Source organism: Camelus dromedarius, chromosome 18 (assembly GCF_036321535.1).
Source record: "Camelus dromedarius isolate mCamDro1 chromosome 18, mCamDro1.pat, whole genome shotgun sequence".
Classification (NCBI taxonomy): Eukaryota; Metazoa; Chordata; class Mammalia; order Artiodactyla; family Camelidae; genus Camelus; species Camelus dromedarius.
In genome coordinates, this window is record NC_087453.1 from 9137104 (window position 1) to 9164764 (window position 27661).

The following is a 27661-nucleotide window of genomic DNA, read 5'->3' on the forward strand; positions in this document are numbered from 1 at the left end:
CTGAACGGCATCACGACACCGTCAAATATGATTTAAGCTGTTTGCTACTCTTTCTCTTACTCTGCAGACATTTTCCTGTTTTCCAAATCATTCTGTTTTGGTGCCAAGTCTCTTATTAATAATGCAATGGCTTTTTTATGGTACTCCCTTCCCATCGTGCCTCTCAGGTGCTGAGTCAGAGAAGACTGTTAAAGCAGCAGCTCGGCACCGGGGAAGAGGAGAAATCCCGCTGCAGTGTTCCAGTGCTGCCATTTTTCTTGCACACGTATCTTGTAGCAGCTTTTCACCTTAATTGCTCTAGAGCTTCAATTCAGAGGATGCTTTTTCCTGACTCTTAAAAGCTTTAAAAAACTGTCCAGAAATGTCTGTGACCAAGGTTTTTGAGAACTCTTAAAAGTGGGTCTGACAAAGGAAAAAAAACATTGGTCTGAATGTCAGTGTGAATTGCATTCAGTTTCTGGCACAATAGCTGTTATTTCCCCACTGTTGTCTGGATGTGTCTTCTGAGTTCCTTTATTTATATTTTCTAAAATTTAAAATGATATTATCCTGTTACCCTTATTATAGGCAGCTGCCAGGAGTCAAACAGATATGAGAGAATGGGACAAGTAATTAATTGCTCAGTGAGCACTAGGGTCCAGGCTTGACGCCAATATTTTTCTCCTACCTTTGCCAGCCCATAGCCTTCTGGATGGCCACTCAGAGTCTGACCTTTGAAAGTTCAGCCGCTGCTGCCCCTGCTGCTTTCAGATGCAGGTCTGTCTGGACCACAGAGTTTTATTCTAGTTGGTTAGGAAGTAACTGTGTTGCGATGGGCTGTGGAAAAAAAGCAAAATTGTTGAGGCCATTGGGTTTGTAGTTGAGGGGATACGCAGCACACCTGCTGAAGCACCTGTTGGATGGACGTATTATGAGGTCTGTGATGAGCATTGTAGCCTCTTACTCATGTCAGCCTTTAAACCATGACACATCTTAAACTTGTTGAATCAGTTTATTGGTGTGGTGTAGTACGTTTAAGTACTTACATCAGGATTTTCCCAGAGGGACAGTCCTCATTGTTGTCATGGGCTTTAAAGGTAACTTAGAAGTTATTTACCTCTCTTCACAATCACAATAACAATATGGATAAGAAGAGTGATTGTATGGGAACTCTTTGTAATATTGTCACAATTTTTCTGTAAATCTAAAATTATTTTAAAATAAAGGGCTTATGAAAATAATAACTGACTTACTGAAGGCCCACTCTGTTCTAATCACTAACTTTTGGGTCTGATATTTATTTCCAACTCTCCTAAGACTGTAAGAAGTTCAGGCTTAAGCTTAAGGCTTCACAGCTGAGCAGGGTCCAAACTTAGGCCTAGGTGGTTCTCCTTCAAAATTGATACATTTAACCACCAAACTATCTGGCAATCAATTCACAGTTTGAAGATGAAAGGAGAACCGGAAGACACCTGATAGCCAAACATAACACACTAGTGTGTAGATAGTTTGCAGCTTCTCATCTGAACCTTAACTGTTTGTGAGATCGAAACAGTTTATTTCTAACATAACTACTTCATTAATCATTTGAGTAGAGAATTTTTATCTGCTGTATACAAGCTTATTTCTATATCATATCTCTGTATCTTAATTTTTCTCTTACAAAGAAATATAAAGTTATATAAAATTCAAACCTTAACAGAAATATATAATCTTAAAAAATAAAAAATCCTACATAATCCCTCTTACTCCTCTAAGTAACCACTATTTAATCAGCCTGGTGCGTGTTCTTCGAAGCTTTTTTCTAAACATAAACTAATGTATTGTAAGTTTCTGAGTCATTTCAGGTATACTAACATTCTTAAATATCAAAAATTGTATTTGTTAAGCCCTCTGCCTATAGGGCTGGGTTGTTACTTGACAAATTCAAAACCTGGTGTTCTTACAGATTGTTCTTTCAGGTTTCCTTGGTATTCTTGATAGTGGGGCAAAAAATTTACTAGCATTCTTCCATCTTTGAACCTTCTTGCATGATACATTTTTATTCTTTTAAATATTCCTTGTGAAAATGAGGGTTGCCAATTTTGTTAGTATAGGGTTGGGTTTTTTTGTTTTTTGCAAACATACAATGTTTAAAAATCTACTTCATCAAAACAGTTTTTTTCTTTAGTTCTGGTCATTTCAGCTAAGAAGGTGGAATGAAAGCCATATCAATGGGATATTGTAATAGAATAATGGGAAATGTATAAATTAAGATGTCAACTTTTGAAGATTAAAAATGAAGTTCAGTAGGCTATGAGTAAATAGGAGATTTATAGGTTGAAACAGGTTTCAAATTGTGGACACATATGGCATTTATTACTTAATTGAAACTCAAGAAAGACTGGTGTTTGATTTTTTAATTGAGAAATTTAATTTTGGAAGTATTTGGAATGTGTTATAAGCCAAAATTGTGTTTTCAGATTCTTTTTAAGCACAGATCCTAATTTTCCTTATTTCTTTTTGTTAATCATTTGATACCCCCCACCACCAATGATTAGAATAGAAATCATGAATTTGGCCTTAGGCTCACTCACTATACCACGCATACTCTTTCAACTATACTTGACAAATATTTATTGGGCTGCTGCTGTATGCCAGGCACTGTTCTAGGCACAAGGGTACATGAACAAAACATGCAAAAATCTCTGCCCTCATAGAGCTAATATTCTAATATGTAGGGGTCAAATCAAACAAAAAAGAAAATTATGTATCATATTAGGTGATTAGTGCTATGGAGAAAGATAAACAGAGAAAGGAAAAATTGTGGATATGTGGGGGGTTTTTTGGGTGGGGGCAGGGGTTGAAATTTGAAGTATAGTGTGGTTAGGGAAGGTCTCCCTGAAGTGACAACTGAATAAAGACACTCAGGGGTTGCACAAGCTAGCGTTGCAGTTACCTGGACAAGAGCATCCTTGTGAAAAAAGAGCTGCGTGGGCAGTGGCCTCATAGTGTGAGCTTGCCCAGGGTACCTGCGGGACGGTCAGGAGGCTGCTGTGGTTAGAGCAGAGTGAGTGAGGCAGGGAGTAGAGATGCTGTCAGAGGGGTGAGGATGAGGTGCAAATCAATGAGAGCAGGAGTGGGCTGACTTTATAAAGGGCCAGCTGTGGATGTTTTAGACCACGTAGCCTCTGTAGTAACGACTCAGCTCTGCCTGGAAACAGCCATAGACAATACATAAACCGTGGGTGTGGCAGTGTTCCAATAATACTTTGTTTACAAGAACAGGCAGTGGGCAGGGTTTGGTCGCCAACGTTTGCTGACTCCTGATTTAGAGCCTTGTAGGCCATTGTCCAGAGTTTGACTTTTACTCTGAGTGAGATGAGAATTCTTTGGAGAGTTTTGAATAGAGAGGAGTGAGATCATTTGACTTCTGTTTTAAAAGGACGCTGCTGGCTGCCTGCCTGTACAGGGGCGAAGGTGAAAGGGTAGAGTTACCATCAACCAGGACAGGACGACTACAGGTAGAGCAGGTTCTTGGGCAGAAAGGACAGTGGTTTGTCTCTGGACCAGTTAAGTTTGGGAGGACTGTTGGACATCCAGGTGGAGATGTGGAGGATGCAGTTGCTATACAGACTGGGTGTTCAGCGAGGGGTCCAGGCTGGACTTAGAAGCCTGGGAGTCTTCAGCTGCATACAGTCTATAAAGTCATGAGACCCAGATGAGAGACCCAGAGCTTTGTCTGTACTGTTTTGACGCTGTGGGAGTGTTAATTTTTTTGACTCCTAAAAGAATTTTAATCACAGAGCCTTTATGCTCATTGGGTTAGGTTTATTATTTACCTATTACTTATAATCTTATTAAGTTATAATTCTAGTTTTTACATACAGCTTTTTTATTTTTTTAAAATATGCGTAACATAAAATTTACCATTGCAACCATTTTTAAGTGTACAGTCTAGTGGCATTAAGTAAGTACTTTCACAATGTTGTGCAGCCATCATCACTGTCCATATCCAGAACTTTTGCATCATCCCAAATGGAAACTCTGCACTCATTTAACAACAATTCCCCAGTTCTTTCTTCTGGCCCTTGGTCATCATATTTCTGCTTTCTCTTTCTATGAATCTGCCTACTCTAGATACTGCATATAAGTGGAATCATACGTTTGTGCTTCTGTGTCTGCCCTATTTGACTTAGCATAATGTTTTCAAGGTTCATCCATGTTATAGTATGTGTTGGTTTTATTACTTTTTTAAACTTCTTTGGATAATTATTATAACCTCTTGTATTGACTCTTCTAAGAGGAGTTCTTTGCTACAGAGTGGTCTTGATAACTCAGTCTTGTATTCCAAAATATTCATGGTCTCTGTGTTTGGAAAGCTTTAAGAGTTTGTGGAAATGCCTCTTCAGCCCATGCAGCCCTCTTGTTTGTGCAACTGGTAAGATAATGATGATGATACTGAGTAGCTGGATGATTTACTCTCTGGACAACATGATTTGATGGATTTTCTGATATTACATGGCTTGTTTAATCAAAGGATAAGCTTGTCTCATTTGAATAGATAGAAAACCTGAAAAAGCGGCAGCTTAAAAGTAGCAGTCAAGTTGGCAATAATAGATTTTTTCTGGAAATGGGCTGAGAGGTTTGAGGGGAGTGTAATTTTACAGCTGGCTCGTTTGACAAATTGCTGAGCTTAGGGGCAAGTCCTATAACATTTGCCTCTCCCTTCAAAGCAATTATAGTGTGATTTGCCGTATCTCCTAAATAACCTCTTCAGTCTTTGCTTGATAACAGCAGTGTTTATGGCAGTGAGTGCATTGAGGGAAAATGTGGCTCTCCTTTGGGGTTCGGGGGTCAAGTCGGCCACAAGTTCAGTGACACGTGAATAAGGTGATGTTTGTTTAACCAACATTCAGTCTCATAGGCAAGGCTCAGTGATGTTCTTGCCTGTGATAGCAGAGAACGATGAAAGACAGAATGAAAATTAATTTTCAGCTTCACTTTGGGACTGGCAATTGTAAAAACAACAACAAAAATCCCCTTTGTTTAGTTTTTTAAAAAATTGAGAAGAAAATTGGAGGCAAAAAGTCTTTTTCAAGACACAGTCCCCCATTTAGTCATTACCAGTGGACCTTTCAGGTCATTTCCCATAACTCACTGAGCCATCCCCCCAGTGCTGGAAACAGTCAGCTGTGATGAGAGCTGAAAAGGAAGATCAAAGTACCCATTGTTCTCTCCTTTTGAATCGTGGTTGGCTTTGGGTCCTGGCCCTAGTTTTAAAATTTTTTCTTTTTTCTTTTTTTATATCATATAGTGGGCAAGGGATGAAATTAACGTTATCTGGGAGGTTGGAGGGAACTTTGCTTTGGGCTCCAGGAGCCCTGAGAACTTTTCATTTTACGGAGTAAAATGGAATTAGGAGGAACAGCAACAACAGTGTCTGCTGAAGTGTGTATGGAGGCCAAGGATCTCCAAGGTCTTAGTAGTAAGCTTAGTGGGAGCTTTTGAGCCAGATCAAAGCAATGATTGTCTCTCATGTTTTTCTGTAAAATGGAAATAATAATACTTATGTCATCAAAATTAAATGAAACCCCTTATCTCTTAATTTTCTTCTTGATCAAGGCTTGTGCAAAGAGGAAGTTGGAGAGGAGGGTGTCTGTCTCACTTCGCCCTCCCAAAGACATGGTGAAGCTCCTGGATGGCTTCCAGGGCTCAACGATTATGTGTCTTATCAAGCACTCATTGGTGGGCAATATTTAAGACCTTATGGCCAGCTGATTATAAGTCTTGCCCTTCAGAGGCAGTGCCTGCCCTACCAGTGGGTGTATCCACTTAAGGACTCGTGGCTGGTGTCTAGCTTGTGGCTACAATAGGAAGTCATCTACATTCTTTGAACAGTAGGTGAATAAACTCAGGAAAGGGCCTAAACTCATACAGCCAAATTACTATCCACCTGTCCTGGGCTATAAATAATGCTACAACATGCATTCAATCCTGTTTGGGTTTCAGGGTTGGTTCTGCTTTTCTATCTTGGTTCCTTTGGGCTGTCTCTGGGAAATTAGTAACCAAGTTGACCTTCATCTTCTAATTTAGCCTGGGAGCCCTAGGCTGTATCTGATTGGCATCTCAGGAGGGGTAAGATTTAGGCTTTCTTCCAATGCCATCTGATTCTCTACTTTGTCATTCTCCTCTGATTTGAAGAAATAAAAATTTTTACTCTGTGTCCATAAGGTGGAAAATATTGTTTAGAGCACATGCTTACATATGACTTCAAAGATATTTCACCTATTACGTTAGCCAAATCCACACGTAATTTTGGAGGGTGTTACTGCTATTTTGTGTTGCGTTGCATTCTAGTTCTATTCAATTTTTACTTTATCCATTCAGCTGCATAATTTAAAAAATGGTGATTTCAACCCTTTGCAGACAGTTCCACTCCAGAAATCAGATATAGATCAAATAGAATAAAAAAAAGCCTGACTAACATAATCACCAATTGTTTGCACCTTGCATTTGGGGTCAGAGATCAGTGTGTTTATGGTCTAAATGGTGTGAAAGGGGATTAAAAAAATAAAAGTAATAATACACTTTAGCCAATGTTGAAGTTGTCTGTGGATTAAAGATTAGCGCTGTCCTGGAAATGCTGCTTTGGGGAAACTGAAGTGGAATTGTGGTGCTGAGGGAGGAAGAGGGGGTGGAAGGAGATTGTGAACCTCACTCAGTGTCTATGGTGTGATCTTAGGGCCAGACTTTTGGGAGGGAGGTTACTTTAAGGCTTCTCATATTCAAGATGAACTTGTACTTGAGTTCAGTGTGGATCATCTTTGCACGATAGGTGGTGTGATTGTGGTCATCTTTGAAGACCTGCCCGTTCCCTTTCTAGCCCATGCTCACCAACTCTGATCATAAAGTTGTGGTGCTTTCTGGTTAATACTTAAGGTTCTTCTGAAAAACCTCAGAAATACCCGAGGGAACAAAGAAGTCACCAAAACTGTAGCACCTAAATGGGCACACACACCTCATAGGGTGGTATTTGAATGCCCTCATCCTCATAATGAGAATGATGAGGAACACGGAAGTAATTCTCTGCTTCTCAAGATGACTCCTCTTCATTACTCACCAGAAAGCAGCAGGTACTAGTCATCTTAAGCAGAGGGTATGAATGCCATTTAACTGTATTCTTTTTTTTTAAAAAATTATTTATTTATTTTTATTTTGGTGGGGGAGGTAATTAGGTTTTTATTTATTTATTTGATGGAGGTACTGGGGATTGAACCCAGGGCCTTGTGCATGCTAAGCATGTGCTCTACTACTGAGCTATATCCTCCCCCCAACCTTATTCTTTTAAAGAGTGAAAACTATTGTTGTGTAGTTTTTTCTCTCTCCCTCTAGATGGACCAGCCCAGGCATTCACTGTCCTCTGTCCGGTTGTGCCTCACCTCCCCTCAGCCACATTCCTACTAGTTTCCCATGGGTGCCCGTTCTAGTCCTGGTACCAGGAAGCCTGCACACACTTCACAGCCACCACACAACTGCAAGTGCAGAAGGTGTTACCCAAAAGAGCAGCAGGACTTTTTAAAGAAGGAGGAGATAATTGGCAGGTACATTTGCACTCAATCTTGAAGGGACTCAGTTCATCCTTTTTTTTAAACAAGGTTGGTACAGTCTTCAATCAATAGCTTAACTTCATCTCTGCTATTACCACTCCCAGCATAAATTATTTAGCACAAACACAGACATAATCTCATAAAATTACTTGGTATTTAGTGTCCTGCTGTGAGCATCATTTTCTTGTGTTGTGCTCTGACCACAAATTAGCAAAAGACACTTCAGGAGAATCTTTCTGTGGATCCACTTAGAGGGGGTCATGTAGGTAGAAGGTTATAGTTGGTGCTACCTGATTTTTCTTTTATTCTTACATAGTTCACAGCTTTCTTAGAACACTTATTTTTTAATTCACTTTTAACCTGATAATATTTTAATCCCTTAAAAATTTTCCAGTTACCCCATCAGTGGATGGAGTCATTTTATGAGCAGGGATCCAGAAAGTGCCAGTCTTTGGGGAGCTGGAGATGGGGTCAGGGGAGAGACAGTATTGAAACTCTAGCAAGACTCAGGGCGTGTTGTTGTTCTCAAGAATTATGTTTGTTTTAGGTGGCCTCAGTGACCCTACTCTAAAGATGAAGTCACTCACCCCTTTAATGATTTGCCAGATTGTTGAAGTAAAGTCTAGACCTGAAAATTTTGGTACTTTTTTTTCTTTTTTTACAGTGATCTAATTGTGAAAAAAGCACAGATGGCCACTGACAGTTTACAAATGTTAGGCATTTTCTGATTTTAAAAATAACTGTGAGAAAGGAAAAACCAAGGTGAGAAGAGAAACTAAAAATCAAATAGCCATATTAAGTTTTGGGTCATCAGATAGCAAAAAAAAAAACAAAACAAAATATGGGCAATACTAAATTTGCTCAGGTAGTTATTTATCATAGCTCAGGCTTTGCCTCCCGGTACGCGGAACCCCTTGTGCATTCATCGCAATAGGTTATTGGTCAGAGGCATCTGCTGACAAGCCCGCAGAGTCATAAGCAACTTCAAATGTCTGGAGAGTTGAGTTGTTGGGCGTGGTGGGAAATGTTAATTGGCTTCTGCTAGGATTCTTATCCCTTGATAAACTTACCCCCTCTAGAAGTCTTGTTAATATTTAAAAATAAAGTGCTAAATCTATTACAAAGGACCATAATTTAATTTCTGTGGCATTTCAGTGCTGTATGGTTGCCAGCAGAGGGTCAGCATCACGAGGTCTTTGGGCGTCCTGAGTTTTAACCTCTGCAGCATTTTTGATTGTGGGGTGTGCAGAGCTGGGAATTGGCTTTTGTCTGAAAGTAAGGCCAATCTCAGGAATTAGTCTTTTTCTTTTGTTGAACCTGCACATGTAATTGAAGAGAGCCCAGACTAGCCAGCCTTAGGAATGCTGCGTGTAAAGGGAGACAGAAGCACAGCTGGGTTTGGTCTTGGCTGGAATCTTTTCCCCTCCCTTCCCTTTTCATCCCCAGCTTGTGCTTTTGTTTGTGATAGTTGATTTTTCCTGGGAAGTTTTCCTTGTCTTCATCTTGGGTTTTGTGTCTTTAAGATCCTGGCAGTAGGAGCAGTATTGTCTGAGTTCCCAAGAATTGCTGATGTCTATTGTGGCTGGAACTGGGGAGTAGCAAGATCTGAAATAGCAGACAGGGGCCAGGTTTTGTGGACTCTTGTAAGTCATGCTAAGCATGAGGAGTCTGAACTTAACCTTGAAGACAGTGGAGAGCCATTCAAAGATTAAGTGAGGGAGCAACAGGAAGATTTATTTATAATTTCTCTTCAGCTTTCCTGAGTTTATTTTGGTTCCAAAGACAAATTGGGGGAGGGGGCATAGACCCTCCACTGAATGCTTTAACTTCTTGTGTGACCATCACTAGGGTATTTACTCCCTGTAGGATAATTTTGGACCCATTTACAAGATTCTTAATTTAGTATTAGTATACTTTAATTTAGATTTAGTTGGCAATTTGGATACATCCAAAATCAAGTTTCTCCCCCAACTTTTTATTATGAAAAAATTCAAACATTCAGAAAAGATAAAAGAATAACACAGTGAACACATTACCCTCCCTCTAAAGCCAGCAATTACTACCATTTTGCTTTATTTATTTTAACTCTGGCTTTTTTTTTTCTTTTTTCCTCTGAGCCATGTAAAATTAAATTGTAGATAGACACCAAGATATTTAACTCTAAGTACATCTACAGGCATCTCTTAAAAAAAATAAGGGTATTCTCCTGTATAACCACAATACTTACTGCAACTAACAAAATTAATAGTACTTTCATAACATAGTCTAATATCCAGTCCTTATTAAAATTTCCCCAGTGGTGCTCAGAATGTTATTTATAGCTGCCCTCCTCTCAAATCATACATTATATTATTACATTCGATTATGTTTTTTTGATGTCTTAGTCTATAGCTGCTCCCTCCCCCCCCGCCACCCCTAGCCCCATTATAGTAACTTTTTGAAGCAACCAGGCCAATTGTTTTGCACAATGCCTGGTGTCAATTTGATATGTTCCTTAATCCCCTGTCTTTTTGTAAACCGGAATGTCTAAAATCCTGATTAGATATAGGTTAAAAGTTTTTGGCAGGAATACTCTTGAAGGTAAATATTACCTTGTTTTAATATTAGCGATGCCCAGTTTGATCCCCTGGTCAAGGGTGCCTGTCTGATATCTCCATTGTAAATGTGCATTTTCCCCTTTGCAATCAAGTAATCTGTGGGAAAAATTTGTTTTTAATGTTCCAGAGTAGTCTTACAAATTTTGTGGACTTGGTGGGCCTTGCATTGCTGTAACATGTGAGCATCACTTAGCTAAAGAAAGAAAAGTTAACGTCTGATCATTCTGGATCAAGGGAAAGACAAAGCGGTATAGATGACAAAGTGAGTGGCTCAGAAGACCCCTTTCTAGGACCACAGTTTGATGTTAAAGACAAGCCATCTGGTCTGGAGGAAGGGTTTTACACCCACAGGGTGTTAAGGGAAGGTCTCGTTTTCTTGAGTGTTTATGCCTCAGAGTCCAAGACATTTTCAAGTGTGTTCTTTGTTTTTGTTTTGTTTTGTTTGCCTTTCTATAGAGATTATGGCTCTTATTTCATGTGTTTGACAGTTTGGGTGCTAATTTCAGCTAGAATGATGCCTTCTGGAAACACTTAAATTCCCGAGGAGTAGATAACCCTATTAGTCTGCTGCAATCTTCCAGGCTAAAAATAATATGATTATCATATATTATCCCCATACGACATGGAGAATAATCTCCTTTCCAAAAGAGGATCAAGAAGGAGACCAAAGAGCTGTCTTTAAAAAAATATTTTGGATTCGTAGGCTGCATAGAGAAAGCTTGCTTGGTGAAGTTACAGCTAGAAGCACCAGAAGTTTTAGGATAACTATGAATCATTTGAGGGTAGGAGAAGGTGGAATAATGGTTTGAGATTGAGGAAATTATTTGGGTCTGGAGCAGAAGAGAGTGAGGAGTCCTTAAGAAGGCAAAAGCTTGGTTGTGTTTTTGTGCCCCCCACCCCCAATATAAAACATGTATGATCATTGTTTAAAAAAAAAAAAAAAAAGAAAAGAAAAAACAAGACCATGTCCTAAGACAGCATTTCTAAAGTCTGTTCCTAGATATTAAAGAGGTGCTGTGTGAAAAGGCATTCTCAGCAACTCTGGAAACTTTGAAATTCTGGATCAATTCAAACAGATTTGGTTACTGCAAGAATTTTCACTGTTGGAACAGAGAATCTCTTCATCATACGAAGGTTTTTCTGACAGTCACAGAAATGCTGCCTTGTCACAGCAAAGAAAGTGCAGACCACCCATAATTCTACTAAGCCGAAATGACACTGTGGAAATCCTGATGTACAGTTTCTCAAACTGTTTGATGTATTTTCCTCTGTATCTTCTTCTTTAACACAGACGTGATGTACTGACTATGCTGTTATACAATGTGATTTCTTGTCATGAAATAAAGATTATTCAGTCTTCTGTGATATGACTTTGCTACAGTTTATTCCCCTAATCCTTTTGTTGCTCATTTAGGTAGGTTTGTGTTTTGCTTTTATAAATACTTTGCTTTTATAAATGAGAGAAACATCCTTGAACGTACTTCCTACTTATCAAGTTATTTCTTTAGGATGAATACTTAAAAGTGGGAACTGTTGGTTGTGAAGAGTATGAACATTTCACTTTGACATAGCATTGTCACCTGGTTGTCTTCTATGTGTTATACCAATTTATGTTCCCTTCAACAAGGTAGAAGATACCTTTTGCCCCACATCCTCCCCAGCGTTCATTATTATCAGTCTTTTGAATCATTTAGACAAGCAACTTTTTTAAAAAACATTTTTTATTGAGTTATAGTCATTTTACAATGTTGTGTCAAATTCCAGTGTAGAGCACAATTTTTCAGTTATACGTGAACATACATATATTCATTGTCACAATTTTTTGCTGTGAGCTACCACAAAATCTTGTATGTATTTCCCTGTGCTATACAGTATAATCTTGTTTATCTATTCTACATATGCCTGTTAGTATCTACAAATTTTGAACTCCCAGTCTGTCTCTTCCCACCCACCTTAGACAAGCAACTTTTAGCTTCATCATAAAATCTTACTTATTTGCAAAGTGATAGAAGAAACTTAGTTGTAGGAGGTTAGTATCTCAGAGTTGGAAAAAAAATCAACTCTTTGCTATAGAATTGCATTCTTTTAAATCATGAAGGTGCAATTTTTCAGCATGGTAAGAGAGGAAATAGAATTAGGAGCCCTGCTATGACCTGTGTTCGCTCGAGATGGCTCCAGTGTGATCTCCTGACTAGTGTGCACGGACAAGGGGGCGGCTCTGGGAATGTGCTTCCCCATCATTCCGGCTCCACTCCCAGCTGTATCACGAAGAGGGTTAAAGCGCCATTGTTCTGGAAAGGAAGGCCAACAGTGTAAGGGTAGCCAAGCCCTAATGCCCTATGGAAAGGGAGGAAAGAGAAGGCAGACAAATGTAAATCTGAGGTCTATGTAAGTCAGTGTTTCCCAGATGAAGAGAAGCAGTGAGTTTATAATTATGGGATTTTGAGCTGAAAGAGATTTTGCAGTCTAGTGATTCTCAAGATCCAAAGGGAAGAGAGAAGAATCAGAATTTACAGGGGTTTATGTGATTTGTAAAAGCACGTCCCATGTTATATAGTTTTATGTTTTGAAGGCATTCAATGTAAATATAAACTAACATTTTTATTTGCAGAAGATCTCCTGTGTCTATCAGTGATGGGGGTCAGGCTTGATTGAAAAGACTGAGAAAACCATATCCAGTTCGATAATGTCATCACACAGATGGAGTGGCTGAAGTCCAGAGAGGACCACAGAGCCCGCCAGGGACAGGACAGAACCAGTGTTGTTGGCCCCCTCAGTCCAAGAACTTCCCGTCTACCTCTTTCCCTTAGAATACGAGGGGTTTCTTCTTCCCGCCATGTCTGTCGTCTGTGCAGTGTCCATATACTCTACTCGCAAGAGAGAAAGCTAGAACACCTTGTCTCTGCGTAAATTCTTGGTTTCTGTAGACATTTCTGGTTCTAAGAAGCTCTTCTGGGTGTCAAGGTAGGGAGGATATGGGGAGAACGTGGCAGCTGTTACTGTAGTCTTTCTAGAACAGCATGAAGATGTGGAGATAATTCAAGTCTGGCAGCTGCACACTCTATACACCCACCCATCCATCCCTCTCCCATGAGCCTGACAAGCAAAGAACGGAATTGTGAATGTCTTGTTTATTAATGTATATTGTCACGTTAGATAAATTAAGTCTGGCTGGAGGAATCCTTTATCTTTTTTTCCTTATTCTATGTTAAAAAAAAAAACTGTTGTAGACAAAATTGGAAAAACAGAAGAAGGGAAAAAGTCAATTCATATCTGTTACCCCCTAACACCTAAGCATATTGGTAAATTTGTTTCTAGCCACTTTTTGCTTTATGCATTTGCTTATTCTTCAGTAATTGCCATAATGTAACAGAACTTTTTTTCATTGTTGAGTGTGATAGTCTATGCTAGGTGTTCTACATTTATTCTGTTTAAAAGATTTCATAACTTTTACTTTTAAAGCTGTGTTAAGATTGTACCAGGTGTATATATCACGGTTAACTTACCTATTTTTAAAATTGTTGCTTTTGAGCTGTTTTCCAACCTTTTGTTTTTAGGAATAATTTAGTTAAAAACCTTGTGCATAGAATGTCCTCATATTTAGGATAATTTCCTTGAAATTGCTGGATCAGACGGTATGAGTATTTTCATGGCTCTTTGTTGAATTTGCAAATAGTTTTCCCTAAGGGTGATACCATTTTACACTTAGACCAGCAAAATTAGTCATGTCAGTTTCACTATACTGTTTTCTGGCTTATAGACTCTTGTGTGGTTGCAGAAAAACCAGTCTACTTCTAACTTGAGAAAACAAGGCACCTCATACTGTGTGCTGAGCTGTAATTCATTAATTTAGTAAATAGCTCCAAGTGTCTCATTATTTCTCAGATGTTGTAGATGAAAAAAAGAGTAAGTCTGTACTTGTAGGGAGTTTACAGCCTGCTGGAAGAGAGATGTTCACATTTATAGGGGTCCCTGTAGGAGTTTATGTGTCAGATGGGAAAGAGCCAAGACAGTTCTAATCTTGGCGGGGATGGGTGATATTAGGAAAAGACATGAAAAGAGCCGTTAAAGCTTAGTATGAGCAGGTGTGACCAGAGGGCATTCACACAGAGGAGAGGTGTCAGCAGCTGCAGGAGGGACTGAGAGGGGAAGACATTAGGCCCAAGAGGAAGGCAGAGCCTTTGTCTAGAGCCAGCCAGAGCCAGCCCCAGAGAGCTATGTTTCTGGTGGTGTCTCTGGCACAGTCCCATCAGTGACATCTCTACACCCTCTGCACCTTCACCTCTAGGGCAGGGCCAGGGTAGTTGCAGGCATTCAATGTGAACAGTGCCAGGAAAGTAATTTACAGTTGTCTCTGACTCATTGCTAGATTGGGCGTCCTTATTTGCTGAGTCCCTCTTGTGGGTGTATATTTCTGGACTTTGTTAATTGATCATGCTGTTAGGAATTTTGGGGGAAGCAAAGCTGAAGCTTAGATCATAGGCTACTCAGCTAGCTAGTATCTATTTAGGCAGCATTTTCATTTCTAATCTCATGTACAGTTTAATAATTTAACAGATAATAGACTAACAGGTCAGTGGAAATGTTTACAGGGTATTTCAAAGCTGTTAATTTTTACCACTTGGTTTTTTTTTTTTTTAATAGCTGAGAATAATAACTAGAGAGGGTGGAAAACAAAGCCTGTGTTTGACTTGGTGTTTTTTCTGCCTCAGGTAGGAAGGACTGGGAAAGCAAAAGATTCATCAAATAAAATGTTTTCCCCCAAAATAATTTTTGGGATTCCTTACGCTTAATGTCTCCCGCCACTGGCCCCCCACCAGTTTTCTTTCAATAACTTTTTGTGTGAAAATTGTCACACAGTTGCTCCAGAACATTAGCTGTGCTGAAGAATGTAAATTTATTGTCAAAAGATTCTTTGTATCTTAAAAAAAAAAAACCCAAACAGCTTTCTTTTCTTTCTTAAGTGTGTCACTGTGTCCATACAACCTTGGACCTTCATATCTCTCTGTGTAGTGTGAATATCCAACATTTTAAGTAGATCTGAAATGAAAAATTTAAGATTCATACTAGACCTTCAAACTTACAAAATTTTAATAAAACTTAATAAAATTTTAAGAATGTACCATACTGTGATCATGGCACCCACTGCTAAAGTGGAATATTGGAAGCCAATCATATATGAGATTTTGATGGTAAAGATCCAGATACAAGGAATCAGTGAGCAGAGTGTGGCGATAACAGCGGTGGATTCATGGGGCTTCTGGGCATCGAGACCCCGGGAGACCATAGAACATATTTGTTAGAAACCTGGACTGTGAAGACAGAGATCTGTTGGGAAATCTTGGCTCCACATAGTCAAGTTACTTACCCAGACCTCAGTCCCCTGATCTGTAAAACAAGGGTTATAACCCACCTCTCGGTATATTGTGAGGATGAAATGAGACAACACATACAGGTATTTAGAAAGGCACTGACACACAGGGACTCGGAAAACGTATTGCTTTTTACAGGAATGTATCTCTTTATAAGCAGAATAAGTGGATTCATTCTTTACAGAACACCTATCATGCAGAGCAGTGAACACGGGAAATCTCTAATTTGGGGAGTAGAGATCAACTATTTTTCAGGTTCTGGTTTTTCTCAGAAAGTATTGGTCACAAAGGCTGTGCACATCTTGCAGATATTCTGCCATGGCAAAAGTCAGACTTCTGCATTCCTATGACACATTCTTTGTTTCCCCTTGTTTTTTTGTATCTTTTGTGTGAGTCATATATGGGAGCAGGAAGAGAGAGTGAGCAACCTTCTTGTTTTCTTCTATTTATGTCTTTTCTGCTTCTGTTCGCCTTATATTCTCCCCCTTTCCCCATCCTTTATTTTGTTTTGGAAGCATGTGAATATGAATGGGGTATAGTCCTTGGTGGTGGGTTTGTTGCATTGTTTTCCTGGAATGCACTTGACCCTGTCAGAAATCACACGTGTGCCTTGTAAGAGGTGTTCAGAACAGAGATGCCAGATGCGAGTCACCTAGACTGATTGGTCCACCTTTCCTCCCCACCTCTTACCCACCCAACAAGCTCTCCCCGGCTGTGGTTAGTTTCAGTAGCACCAGCTTTATATCCTGACGTCTTCACTCCCATCTGCTTGCTCCAGGATTTGACAGACAGGGTATTCCTCCTGCTGCTTCATGTAGAGGAAATGCAGCCTTCGGTGAGATTTGGCACCCAACTTGTAGTAACCAAATGGGATCCTGCATGCAGCACCTTATTTAATTCATCCGTAGAAGTGCCTCCCTTTAAGGAACTTGGGTCTGGATACTAAAAAGCTCAGTCCTTTCTTTATCTGGAGCTGTGATTTTGAACAGGGATGGATTTACTTGTTTTGACCGATACCTATTAGTTGGCCCACCTGAAATCTGATCCTGGACCATTTATTCAGTGTCAAGCCCCTAAGTGTAGCACAGAAAGCCCTTTGTGGTCTTGCCTCCGCCTCACGTTTTTGCCATGCATACCCTTCATTCCAGCCACGCCCAACTGCTTTTAGTTCCTCAGATGTATTTTCTCCCTTTGTGCCTTTTTGTCTTCATTGGTGCTCTTCCCTTTCCTAGTTCAGGGCTCGTCTTTCAAGACCATCTCCTAGAGTCACCCCTTGAGAGTATTTTCTCATCCCTGCTCACAGTGTGAGCTATAACCACTCTCCTGTGCTCCCTTACAGACAGCGCTAGTTACTGTTTCCCTGTCTGGCTCCTCCACTAAAGGTGATGGCAAGGGCGGTGTGTTATTTACAATGATCATTTTATCCACAGAATGGAGGGCAGTTCCTGGCACTTAACAGGTAAATAATGAATGTTTATCTAGTTCACCTTTCCCATGTTTCTTTCTATAAAAATGTGAGTGTGTATAAAATGGCACCTTATTTCTTAAATAGTCGGCGTAACACCTACTGACACGCTATTATTGCTCTTTTTCCAGTTAACAATATATCCTGGAAATCAGTTCATAGATGTTCCTCATTCTCTCTCTCTTTTTTTTATAAATGTTAATTGAGCATAGCATGCATATTAAAATGTGCACAAATAGGTAAACAACTTGATGACTTTTTCCAAAATGAATATACGTATATAACCAGTACCCAGGTCAAGAAATAAAAGACTGTCAGAAGCCCCCTACCAATACTCCTCCCCCATCCCAAGGATACCTACTCCTTGACTTCTGACACTGTGGATCAGTTGTGGCTGTCTTGGGGCCCTGTGCACATAGAATTATGCCATCTGTGCTCTTTGGTGTCTTTGTTCCATACGATGTATGAGAGACTCATCCATGTGGTTACATGTATTTGTAGTTTGTTTATTCTGGTTGCTGTATAGTGTTCCAAGATTCAAATAGGCTACAGATTTTCAGTCATTTCTACTAAAGATAGATTTTGGGTCCTTTCCAATTTGGAGCTATTTTGAATGATTCTTCATTCTTTGGAATAGCCTCACAGTACTCCATCCATGTGAATGTACAGCAATTTATTCAACCAGTCTCCTTTGCGTGGACATTTAGTTTTTCTTCCCCAGTGCTTTCCTATTACAAATAATGTTGCACAAGATTTTGAATAAACTTGTGTGTTGTATTAAGGAACATTTAAAAAAAAAAACCCAAGAAACCAAACAACTTGGTGAGGAGTGAGAGTACCAGAGAACACGTTTAGGGAAAAGCGAATCTATTTGGCAGCTCTGCTCAGTTGGTAGAAAGGAATTGCTGAACTTTTCTTAGGAACAGGTTAGTGCAGTGACACTGGTTAACTCAACACTTTGGATTCCTCCTGTAAAGGAGTAGGGGCTAATACAAGAGAAAGGATTGAAATCTCATATCCACACCTTCTTGGGCACAGCTGAGTTCAGAAGGCTCAACCGTTCTTTGTCCCAACTTAGATACTCATTTTTTCATATTATTTATTGTGCATCTTCTGTGTTGCAGACACACTGTTCTAGCCGGGAGGGGCGTAGCTCCTTGCCCTCATGGAGCTCACATTCTTGTCAATTGACAGGACAGACAAGAATAGGTGTATAGTGTGTTAAATAGAAAAATAAAGAAGGGAAGGCAATTGGGGGTGTGCACACACGCACGTATGTGTTTGTGGGTTGGGGTTAAGACAGAATTTCAAGAGTAGTCAGGAAAAGAATGGCTTTCTTTTTCCACTTCTTAATTCTCTTTTAGCTTAACAAGCCAGATGTAACAAACGTTAAGGAGACACACGTTTAGGATAAAAAACATTATGAACTTATTATGTATATAGAGTCTTGTCATCGTCTTTTCCTCTTGGGTTCATTGTGTCAAATTATTTTGCTCCTAATCTGGCGTGTCACATTTCATTATCTTGTGAGGAATTTTGTATGAGTCAGAGTCATTTATCCATGTGTGCGTGCAAGTGGAAATTCATAAGAATTTGTAAGGATATGGAGGCTGGCTGGAATTCTGATGGAGAGGAGTCTGTCTTCCTGTTAGGAGACCCAGTGCTTTGCTCCTGGAAATTCTCCAGTTAAAGCCATGGCCCAAGGCTGCTTACATTGGCATCTGGATGGAAATTTCCAATTATGTAGACCTGGATGGAGCTTATTTTTCTCAACTGAGTTATGATCATAAGAGATACCTCAGTCTAGATAGAAAGGAATTGCTAGGGGGCTAAATAATTATTACAGTTTCTCTTGAAAGTGTAAAGTAAGCCTGAATTTGTAGTAAATGTTATTTTAGCATTTATCACACTGCATTACACCTTCTTGTTCCATTGTGCCTGTGCTTTGTTCTGTGTTGTTCTGCTCATCCGTGGCCCCCAGCAGCCGAGTCCTGTGTGTAGGAAGCACCCAGGAAAGGAGGTGCTCAGTAGGTACTTGACACAATGGAGGATTTAACAACCATGCACCAATTTAAATGTGTTTTTAAGCTGTGATTCAGCCACAGTTGATCAGGACCGTATTATTGGAAAGTACCGTTTTTCAAAGTAATGCTCATCAAAATGTTACGGAACACCTAACCTCACCTTTGTTTTTGACTTCACTAACCATATGACCTTGGGTAAGTGACTTCCGGAGGACTTGACGTCCTTATCTCAAATAAGAAATCAAGATGATATCTACTTCACAAAGATGTGAATTTTAAATGAGATCATTTAGGTTGAAAGCGTGTGTGCATATGTACACTTCCTACATTAGGCCAGAGCCCTGGGCTAAATTTAGTAATAAGACTTTTAATAGGGATACTAACTAACTGCATGAGCACAGAACAGGAGAAGGGTAGCTTATAGCAGCTAAAAAGATTGAGGATTTGCCTCTAGCAAGCTTAACATGAATCAATAATATGGTGTGACTGATGTTTACCAGTAACACTCAGCAGTTATCCATTATCTACCATGCACTCAATGGAAGTTTTAAATTCTGTTAATAAAAATATCTAAAAGAGAATTTCCCATAGCGAATTCTGCAGAGAATCACTTGATGCTACGAGTTATATTATGTGAGGGGAAGGGAGCTGGTTTGGGAAATGGCAGATTAGATAATTGAACATCTCTTTTGAAGGATTTCTTTGGCCTTGAGTTATTGTGCATCTCCAAGAGGGGGCTCAAGCTGACAACACTTTGGTAGCAGATGGAATTGGGCTGCTGGTAGTTCTGCTTGTTTCTGGGCCCAGCAGACTGCACTGGGACCACTGTCAGCATGGGCACCACTCTTTGTCACGTGTAGACTACAGGACTGGTATCCAGAGGACAGCAGCCAGGATGGGGAGGGAAGTGGTGGTGATACCAAGGGAGGGGCACACAAAGGAAGTGGGGCTGTCTAGCCTGGGGGTGCGGGGAAAGTTAGTTGGGGTAGAGGTGAGGGTGGAGGGAGGTTGAAAATGCCCGTCTTCAATATCTGAAGTGTGGGAAAGGAATTTGACTGTTCTGTCAAGGGGCAGAATCAGGACTAGTGGGTAAAAGGAACTGGAAAACATTTTCAACCCAACCCAAAGTAGAATTTTCTTGGAAGATGGCTGTGTTTCACATACTGACTCTGTGTTCTTGGAAGGCATAGGTTTTGGGTGGTGGTAGACGCGGAGGTATTGAAAAGTATTCCTTAAAATCCCATCCAAACCCAAGTCTATGAATTTGTGATTATTTTCTTATTTGGGGCAAAATTTATTTCCTCAGCCTTTTATTTTTTCAGCCTTGTGCTAATTCCTGTGGATAACTAGAAAAATCATCAATAATATGTGGTTTGTGTAAATTTGTTAGTTGAGTAACAAGACTAACACGAGACAGTTGTTAGCAAACTAAGACAAGGTGTAAACAACAGGCAAATTTTCGACAGTCTTCAACAACAGTACCACAGAAATACGAGAAGGGGAACCCTGGAGAAATATATAAACTAGGGTTTGAAGGATTAATGAGATTTGCATGGCCGAAAGGAGAGCAGAAGCCCTGCAGATCAGCAAAAGCCCAGGGATGAAGGCAAGAGAAAGAGCATTGTGGATAAATCTGTAATTAAGGAAGATCCATCTGGCAGCTTTGTGCAGGAGATAAAGATTTGAGAGCTGTCTCCTTAAAAGTAATAATTTAAGCCACGTGAATGCTTGAAATCTCTGAGAAACACGTTATGGCTAGAACATGGATGAGCGACTTCTTAAGCTTAAGTGGTTAAAGCGAAGGTACATCTGGTTCCTGTCCATCCCTCACTGACCTTGGTGAAGCTCGGTGGAGAAACTGAAGCCTAGAAGTTGACTCTAATTTGGGTAGTAGTATTTGCCTCTTAGGATATGAGGATTAAGTGAGATAGAAAGAATTATGTAAGTAAGTACTCGATGAATGTTACTCACTGTTTTTTATTATGTAGCTGAAGTTCCCTGGAGCAGTGGCTCTGGAAATGTGGTCCTCAGACCAGCCACACTGATATCACCATGAGCTTGTTCCAAGTGCAAATTCATAGGCCTCACTCAGATTTACTGAGTCAGAACGTCTGGGGATGGAGCCTAGAAGCAGGCTTCAAAAAGCTCTCCAAGTGATGGGCTGGGAAAAGTTTGAGAGCTGCCCTAGAGGAATCTTACAGTTGGGAGCTAAGAAAGGGAGAGGCTTTAAAAGAGGAGCTAACAAGAGTGTGCTTTGCAGTGTAGAAGATAAAAAGCTCTGAGAAGACGAAATTTGGGGGAAAGGAGGTAGTGTGTTTTTTGCAATGCCTAACTGATAGCTTAGCACACAGTGTTCAATGAATACTTGTTTTTATATTATTGAAAACAACTAGTGTAGTAATAAGTTGGGGATGGAAGGAAGATTTCAAGGGAGTTGTATATAGTATGTATAATACACATAATATGTAGCCTAAGTGATTAAAAAGTTACAGAACCACATTAGAAACATGATACTGGATGAAATTTAAATCTCAGGTTTCACAGGTGTTCATGGGCTGCCTGTCTGTTGTGACTGGGCACCATGCTTTCTGCTGTAAATAGAAAATGAGATGCTACTCTTGTTTTCAGAAGCTTCACAGCATCACACTTTTTTAAGGATTTGAAGCTTTTTTGTGTTTTTTTGTGTTTTTTTTTTTTTATTTTTTGGTAACTTTTTCTAACTACAGAGAATAAGCACTGTATCTGATGCCAGAAGTTAAGCATGTGGTCGTCTTCCATTTGCTTCCAGGCCTAATTTGAGACTGCTCCCTCATTTCTGAGAGCATTCTGAACACTGACTTCTTTTGTTTATTATTTTGTAGCTCTGGATATACCTTAGAGATTATTTGAAGTCTTTTGAAAGATTTTATGTTCCTGTTTAATGTGAGCCACCTGGGATTTTCCACATTGAGAGTGATTTTTGTCCCTGTCCCCACTCCCATCACCAGAACAGGCACCAAACACCATAGCTTGAAAATAAAGTAAATTAACTTCTAAGCTTCATCCATTTAATCGTTATTTACTGCCCATTACGTGCAGGACACTGTGATAATTATGATGAAACAGTGTTCACAAAAGGTCTTGCTGAAGAGCCAGGACCGCCCAAGGCCGTGTGTATTGAGTCTGGAGGAGTGGCCCAGACTCTCTGTTTTGCATACCTGCCTGGGGCCTGTTTGGAAGTCAGCCAAGTGTTCAGATGATCCCTGGCACATGCCAGAGTTTAGACTTATAAATATGCCATCCCTGTAAGACATCCCCTTTTCACAGTGGTGAGGGGAACATGAGTAAATTTAGAATGGCTGGTTAAGAAGCTATGTTTTAAACTGTAAGATTTCTTGAAAATAGATGGTATTTGAGATTTCAGTACAGGAAATATATTTGCTTATATTTGAGATCCTGTAATGTCATGTTGTAGAGAGATTTCAAGAAAACCCAAGGGGAGCTCACTGTCCAAAGATGATGAAGATTAGGCAGTTAATCTGAATAATCACTTAAGAATGTTTGTTGTTTTGCTTTGTTTTTATTGAGATATAACTGGCATGTAACATTCTCTTAGTTTCTGGTGTACAACATAATGATTCGATATTTATATGTATTTGAAGGGAATGTGTTTTAACTGACACTTGGACCAAGCCACCTGCTCCTTTCCCCTTGCTTTGAACTTTGGGGCTGAGGTGGGTGGGTAGTGAGGAGTACTGATATTCTTTCATTATCTTATTTTTCTCTCCAAATATTGCAAAGAAAAGTAGCAGGAGCCTTAGTCCGCCACTTTGAAAAGATAGCCAGGACCAGACCTACATCTAAGGCAGTGGTTTCCTTTTTCTGAGGATAGCCGTTGAGTATTGCAAATGTGAACTTAAAGAGAGCAGAGATCTTTTTCATGATGTCTTAATTGATCCATAAAGATCTTTCCAGTCATCACAGTCCTACAATACAGATTAGGTGTTTGAAGACCTGGTGGAATATGATTTTTTTAATTTACAGTTTTTCTAAAACTGCTAAATATGGACAGAAATTCCCGCAAACCCAACTTAGCTGCTCAAGGAACATTGGTCCCCTGAAAACTTAAAACCTGGTGTGAAAAATAGAGTTATGGTATTTGTAGGGTTTTAGAGCTGAAAGAGGTTTGAAAAAGAAAAAAAAGGAAAGAAACCCAAAGTGATGTGGGTTTTTTGTGTGTTTTGTTTGAACGATTGCCTTTGAATTCACCTCTTTTTCCCCTCCCCTCCTGTTTTCTGCAGTGAATACCTACCTCTTCATGATGCAAGCTCAAGGCATTCTGATCCGGGACAACATGAGAACAATAGGCGCTCAGGTGTACGAGCAGGTGGTTCGGAGTGCTTATGCCAAGAGGAATAGCAGCGTAAATGACTCAGGTATATTTTTAGTAAAGAGGTGATCTGCTCAGAATGTCTCCTCCCAGGAGAGGTAAATTTGGTTCGAATAATTATGTTTGATGAAAAAAAAAAAGTGCATTGTAAAAGAGGGGAATAAATTTTACATTATTAAAAGAAGAAGCTCTTGCAAAATGAATCTTTGTTCATTTTGCTGACCGTAAGTTAAGGCCATTTTCACCCATAATGCTTTTCTGAGAGCGGGAGGTAAGGACTACTGCTTTTTTCCTTATAGTTGTCCTCGGTAGGCAGATCTAAGCACGTATTTTTTAGGACATCAGCAAAACAGAAGCAACAAAGGCTGTTTCTGGAAATAATTTGATTTCAAAAAATGTATCCATACATCCAACGAGGGAAAACAGAGCTTGGTTGGACTGGCTTACACTTATTTTATGGCTGAACGTTACGAGATTTGTTTTATTTTTTGCATTGCCTGTGGTAGCGGTGTGGTGTGTCGACGGTGTTTTCAAAGCTAATTTGGCCCTAGTCGTCACATGGGAAGTTGCTCCAACTCTGTTCTTCCTCTGGACACTACTCGAACTTGTTCAGCCCAGTAGGACTTGTTCATCTCATTGTTTATAAATGCTTTAGTTGAAACTTAACAGATTTCTATTTCATAATTGTCATGTAATCTGGGGCAATTTCCACAAATTATAAAAGTGACTTCTGGAAGAAAAATCGAATAGATCACCTGATTCACCTTCCCCCGTCAGGCGCGGTTTTCATCCTGTGGGTTAATTCCAGCTACGTGCCTGAGTTTGGTGGTCAGACTCATTTAGCTTTGAAGAAAGCTTTTCAGACTGTTCAGCTTAAACAGTAATGATGGACCCAAGAGTGAACATTTCTGCCTCAGTCTTTGGAACTTTTACCTCTAGCTTTTATTATCATACAAGCACTAATTATACAAAGAGGGAAAAAGAACACAGAGGTTAGATGGCTTGTATTGTAAGAACTTGTTCCCAGATCATCGTTTTGACTTTAACTATTTTTATGAAAGGCTATATACATAGCAAGTTCCTCACCTTTGAGAGAAAGCTGTCTTTTTATGTCTCCCTTTTTAACGCTTCCAAAAATTGAACATAGGAAGTATTTCCAGATGGTTAAATGGGACTGTTGTGGGCTTCTCCAGTCTCTGGCTAGGGATGGTTTTTATTTAGAAAATAGAGTCTGAGATTTCATTTTGCTAAGTATTTATGATTTGCCACTTATTTCTCTAACTAAGGACTTTAACTGAGGACTAATGTGCTTTCCCTGTGTCTTCTTACTGATTTCACTCAAGCCTAGTATTATAAAATATGTGTATTTTCAAAGATATTCTTTCCTCCTAATCAGTCCTCTTTTTCTCTAGTAAGTTCAAAGGTTTTCCAGAACTCACTGTAGAGTGTGTAGCTGCTCTGCAAATGTTGCAAATGAGAATTATTGGTGCTTGGGTTAATAATAATAATAGTAATAATAATAATAACAACAACAACAACAACAATCTGTGGTGCTTGGGATCTCAAGAGGAAGCATTGCCTCTGAAAGGGAAGCTAAATCCTGAGAACTGGCCACGTCCTAATTTGTCAGTCTGCTGTGTGGGCCAACTTAGCAGCAACCAAGGACTACAGTTAGCAAGCTGATAAGCTCTGGTACTTCCTTTCTTCTTGTTCGCAAAGAGCAAGTGATCAACTTTTCAGAGCTTTTCAGCCAAATTGTGGTCTCACAGGACAAACTGCCTGAGCTCTGCACCATACCTGGAAGAGGAATCCCTGGCATTCCGGAAGTCGAGGGAGAAGGCTGAGCACATTTTTGTTTTCTAGTTCATCACATGTAACATTTGGTTTTGCAGATGACCCCACACTTGTTGTCTCACTTGGCTCCGTCATGGCTCCGTTGGATAGGCTAGCTTTTGTTACTTCCATTTTTCACATGTACAAGTAATCTTGGGGGTGTTGGAGTGGCTAGTCATGTGGCTTTTCCTCAGTCCTACACTAAACCTGTGTCTAGTTGTGTGATGGAACTAGAGAGTCCTTTGACTGCCATTCGGAGCCCTTTCCCCTGTATCACTCTGGATAAAGGAACATGTGTGGTCTAAGTGTTTGTGCCTCCCCAAGGCCAGATGATGCTGGGGCTTCTCTCTGGGCAGTTGGTGAGGTGGCCTGTTTTCTCTCAGAGTTAGAGGGCTCATAGCTGGTCTCTATCCCCACATCTGCTGGTCTTGCAACACAGGATCACACTAATTCCCTGAAAGCTGAACAGAGAGCAGGTTGCACCCTTGGAAGGAATATCAGGGGACCCATTATTATTTGAATTTGTGTGTGTTTATTCTCAAATTATCAGACACTAAAATAGTCTTCCCAGCATCGCTGTGGTTGGAATAATCATCCATTTTGCGTTTAGTGTATGTATTTTCCTGGTAAATTGGAAGTTTGTGCCATTAGGGCCTATCTTACAGTATGCTGGACACTGCTTGTGTGTGGAATCCTCAAAGAACTCAGAAAGATAGCTACCATGTCCCCACTTTAGGAATGAAGGGGTCAAAGCACGTAGGAGTTACAGGACTTGATGCAGCAGTGGGGTTGGGATCTGCTAACCTCTGGTTCCCAAGGTAACCTCATTACCTTGTACACTACCTTGCACATAGGAGGCACTGAGTGAATTATCTTTGAGTGCGTGAGTAGATAGATTGAACAAGAAAACACATTTTAAGTGTTGTAACCTAATTCCGAGATTACCAGCTTGATTGGCTTCTATGTTACTGGCACCTCCTTGGTGAGTAAGTGTTAAAGAAGCAGCATCATTTCATTGGAAGCTATCCAGTAGAAACCAACTATTTTTATTCATTTCAAAGTAGTTTTCTGCTTAGCACAGAGAGAGTATTTGGATCCTGAAGCTGCTGACATAGCCAGGCGACCATCACATCTAACCCGGCCACCCCCACCGGGAGCACCGTGGGTTTGGTAAGAGTAGCCTGGACTGAGGTAGTCCGTGAGCTGTGTTGCCTAACCCTGGAAAAAGTGCCATGGCACACACCCACATTCAGAGGTTTTTGTGAGGCCAAGTGTAGCTAAAAAGCTTGGTATGTTGTTTAAGTAATTCTAGCTTGCTTTATCCTTGAAAGCTAAAATGGTCTAGTAAGAGTATGCTTTGGGGGATCAGGACTGTGAGCCTGGAAATAAGCCTGAAATAATGACCTGGAGAAGCTTCTTGTCACTGAAAGCTGTTGATATGTGAGACTGTGAGTCCTGCAGAATTCACGGTGAGCAGGTGGGGGGAGGCACTCAAAACAGTATTGCCATCAAAAGAGAATTCTCTGGGTTCATCCAGTCCAGCCACATAGTTTTATAAATGAGGTGAGTGGTTGGGTGGCCTGACATTTCTCATCTTAAACACGAATTTCCAGGGGCCATTCTACCTAGTCATTTTAACCACAGGGAGATTTCTTACCTCTGTCCACACATACACATGTACACAGACCTCCCCACACTGATGGCCCCAGTCCCCTTCTGGTTACACACTCAGAGAAATGTTCTGTTGCCCACATCCTTTGAAATAGGGCTGTTGTTGTAGACAGAACAAGAAGTCATTGCTGGTACGCTTTGTACTATATTCAGTGAGGTAGATATTCTTAACCTTTTTCCCTCTGATTTTTAGGTGCTCAGTCCCTGGTTGTCTTTATGTCTGCTCTCCCAGCAGGTAGTTATTCATAAGCATGCTCTTTTTTTCTTTCTCTCTCTCTCTCTCTTTTTTTTTTTTTTTTTTGTAGGGGGAGGAAATTATGTTTATTTATTTAATTTTTTTTTAAATTAAGATACTGGGAATTGACCCCATGCTAAGCATGCACTCTACCACTTGAGTTACACCCTCCCCTCTAAACATGCTAACTCTTGAAGAATGCCAGTTCTTTATATTTTACAAATACTTGTCCTGATGACATCTTTCTAGTATATATAAATTTCTCCTTTTTTTCTAACAGAGAGGCAGGTGTTTGGGTTTTTCTCAAATGGGAGGGGAAAGTGGTGATTATTCCTGAAATCTGTTGGTCAGCACTTCTTAGTCCCCCCTCAGCTGGATTTGGTGATACAGGGGAGAAAGCAGAGTTTTGCCACTGCCACACACTGGGGCAACCATGTCAACCTGAGTGCACGTTGGACTCCCCTGGGGAGCTTTGCAAAATACCAATGCCTGCACCCCACCCCTAGAGGTTCTTACTTTGTAGCCTG

At 40.1% G+C, this 27661-nt stretch overlaps 1 protein-coding gene across 6 annotated transcripts in view; it reads left to right on the forward strand.

The window, feature by feature from the left end:
- The window catches only part of B4GALT5 (beta-1,4-galactosyltransferase 5), a 122815-nt gene that overhangs the window by 79726 nt on the left and 15428 nt on the right, over positions 1-27661 (forward strand). For 5 of the 6 annotated variants that reach the window (XM_064496996.1, XM_064496995.1, XM_064496994.1 and 2 more), the window contains one exon: positions 23307-23441. In XM_064496996.1, the coding sequence (XP_064353066.1) occupies positions 23324-23441 (118 nt within the window). In that variant the 5' untranslated portion in view covers positions 23307-23323. Of the gene's footprint in view, positions 1-16794; positions 16997-23306; positions 23442-27661 lie in introns of those variants that run through there. The other variant, XM_064496993.1, reaches the window with a different exon arrangement.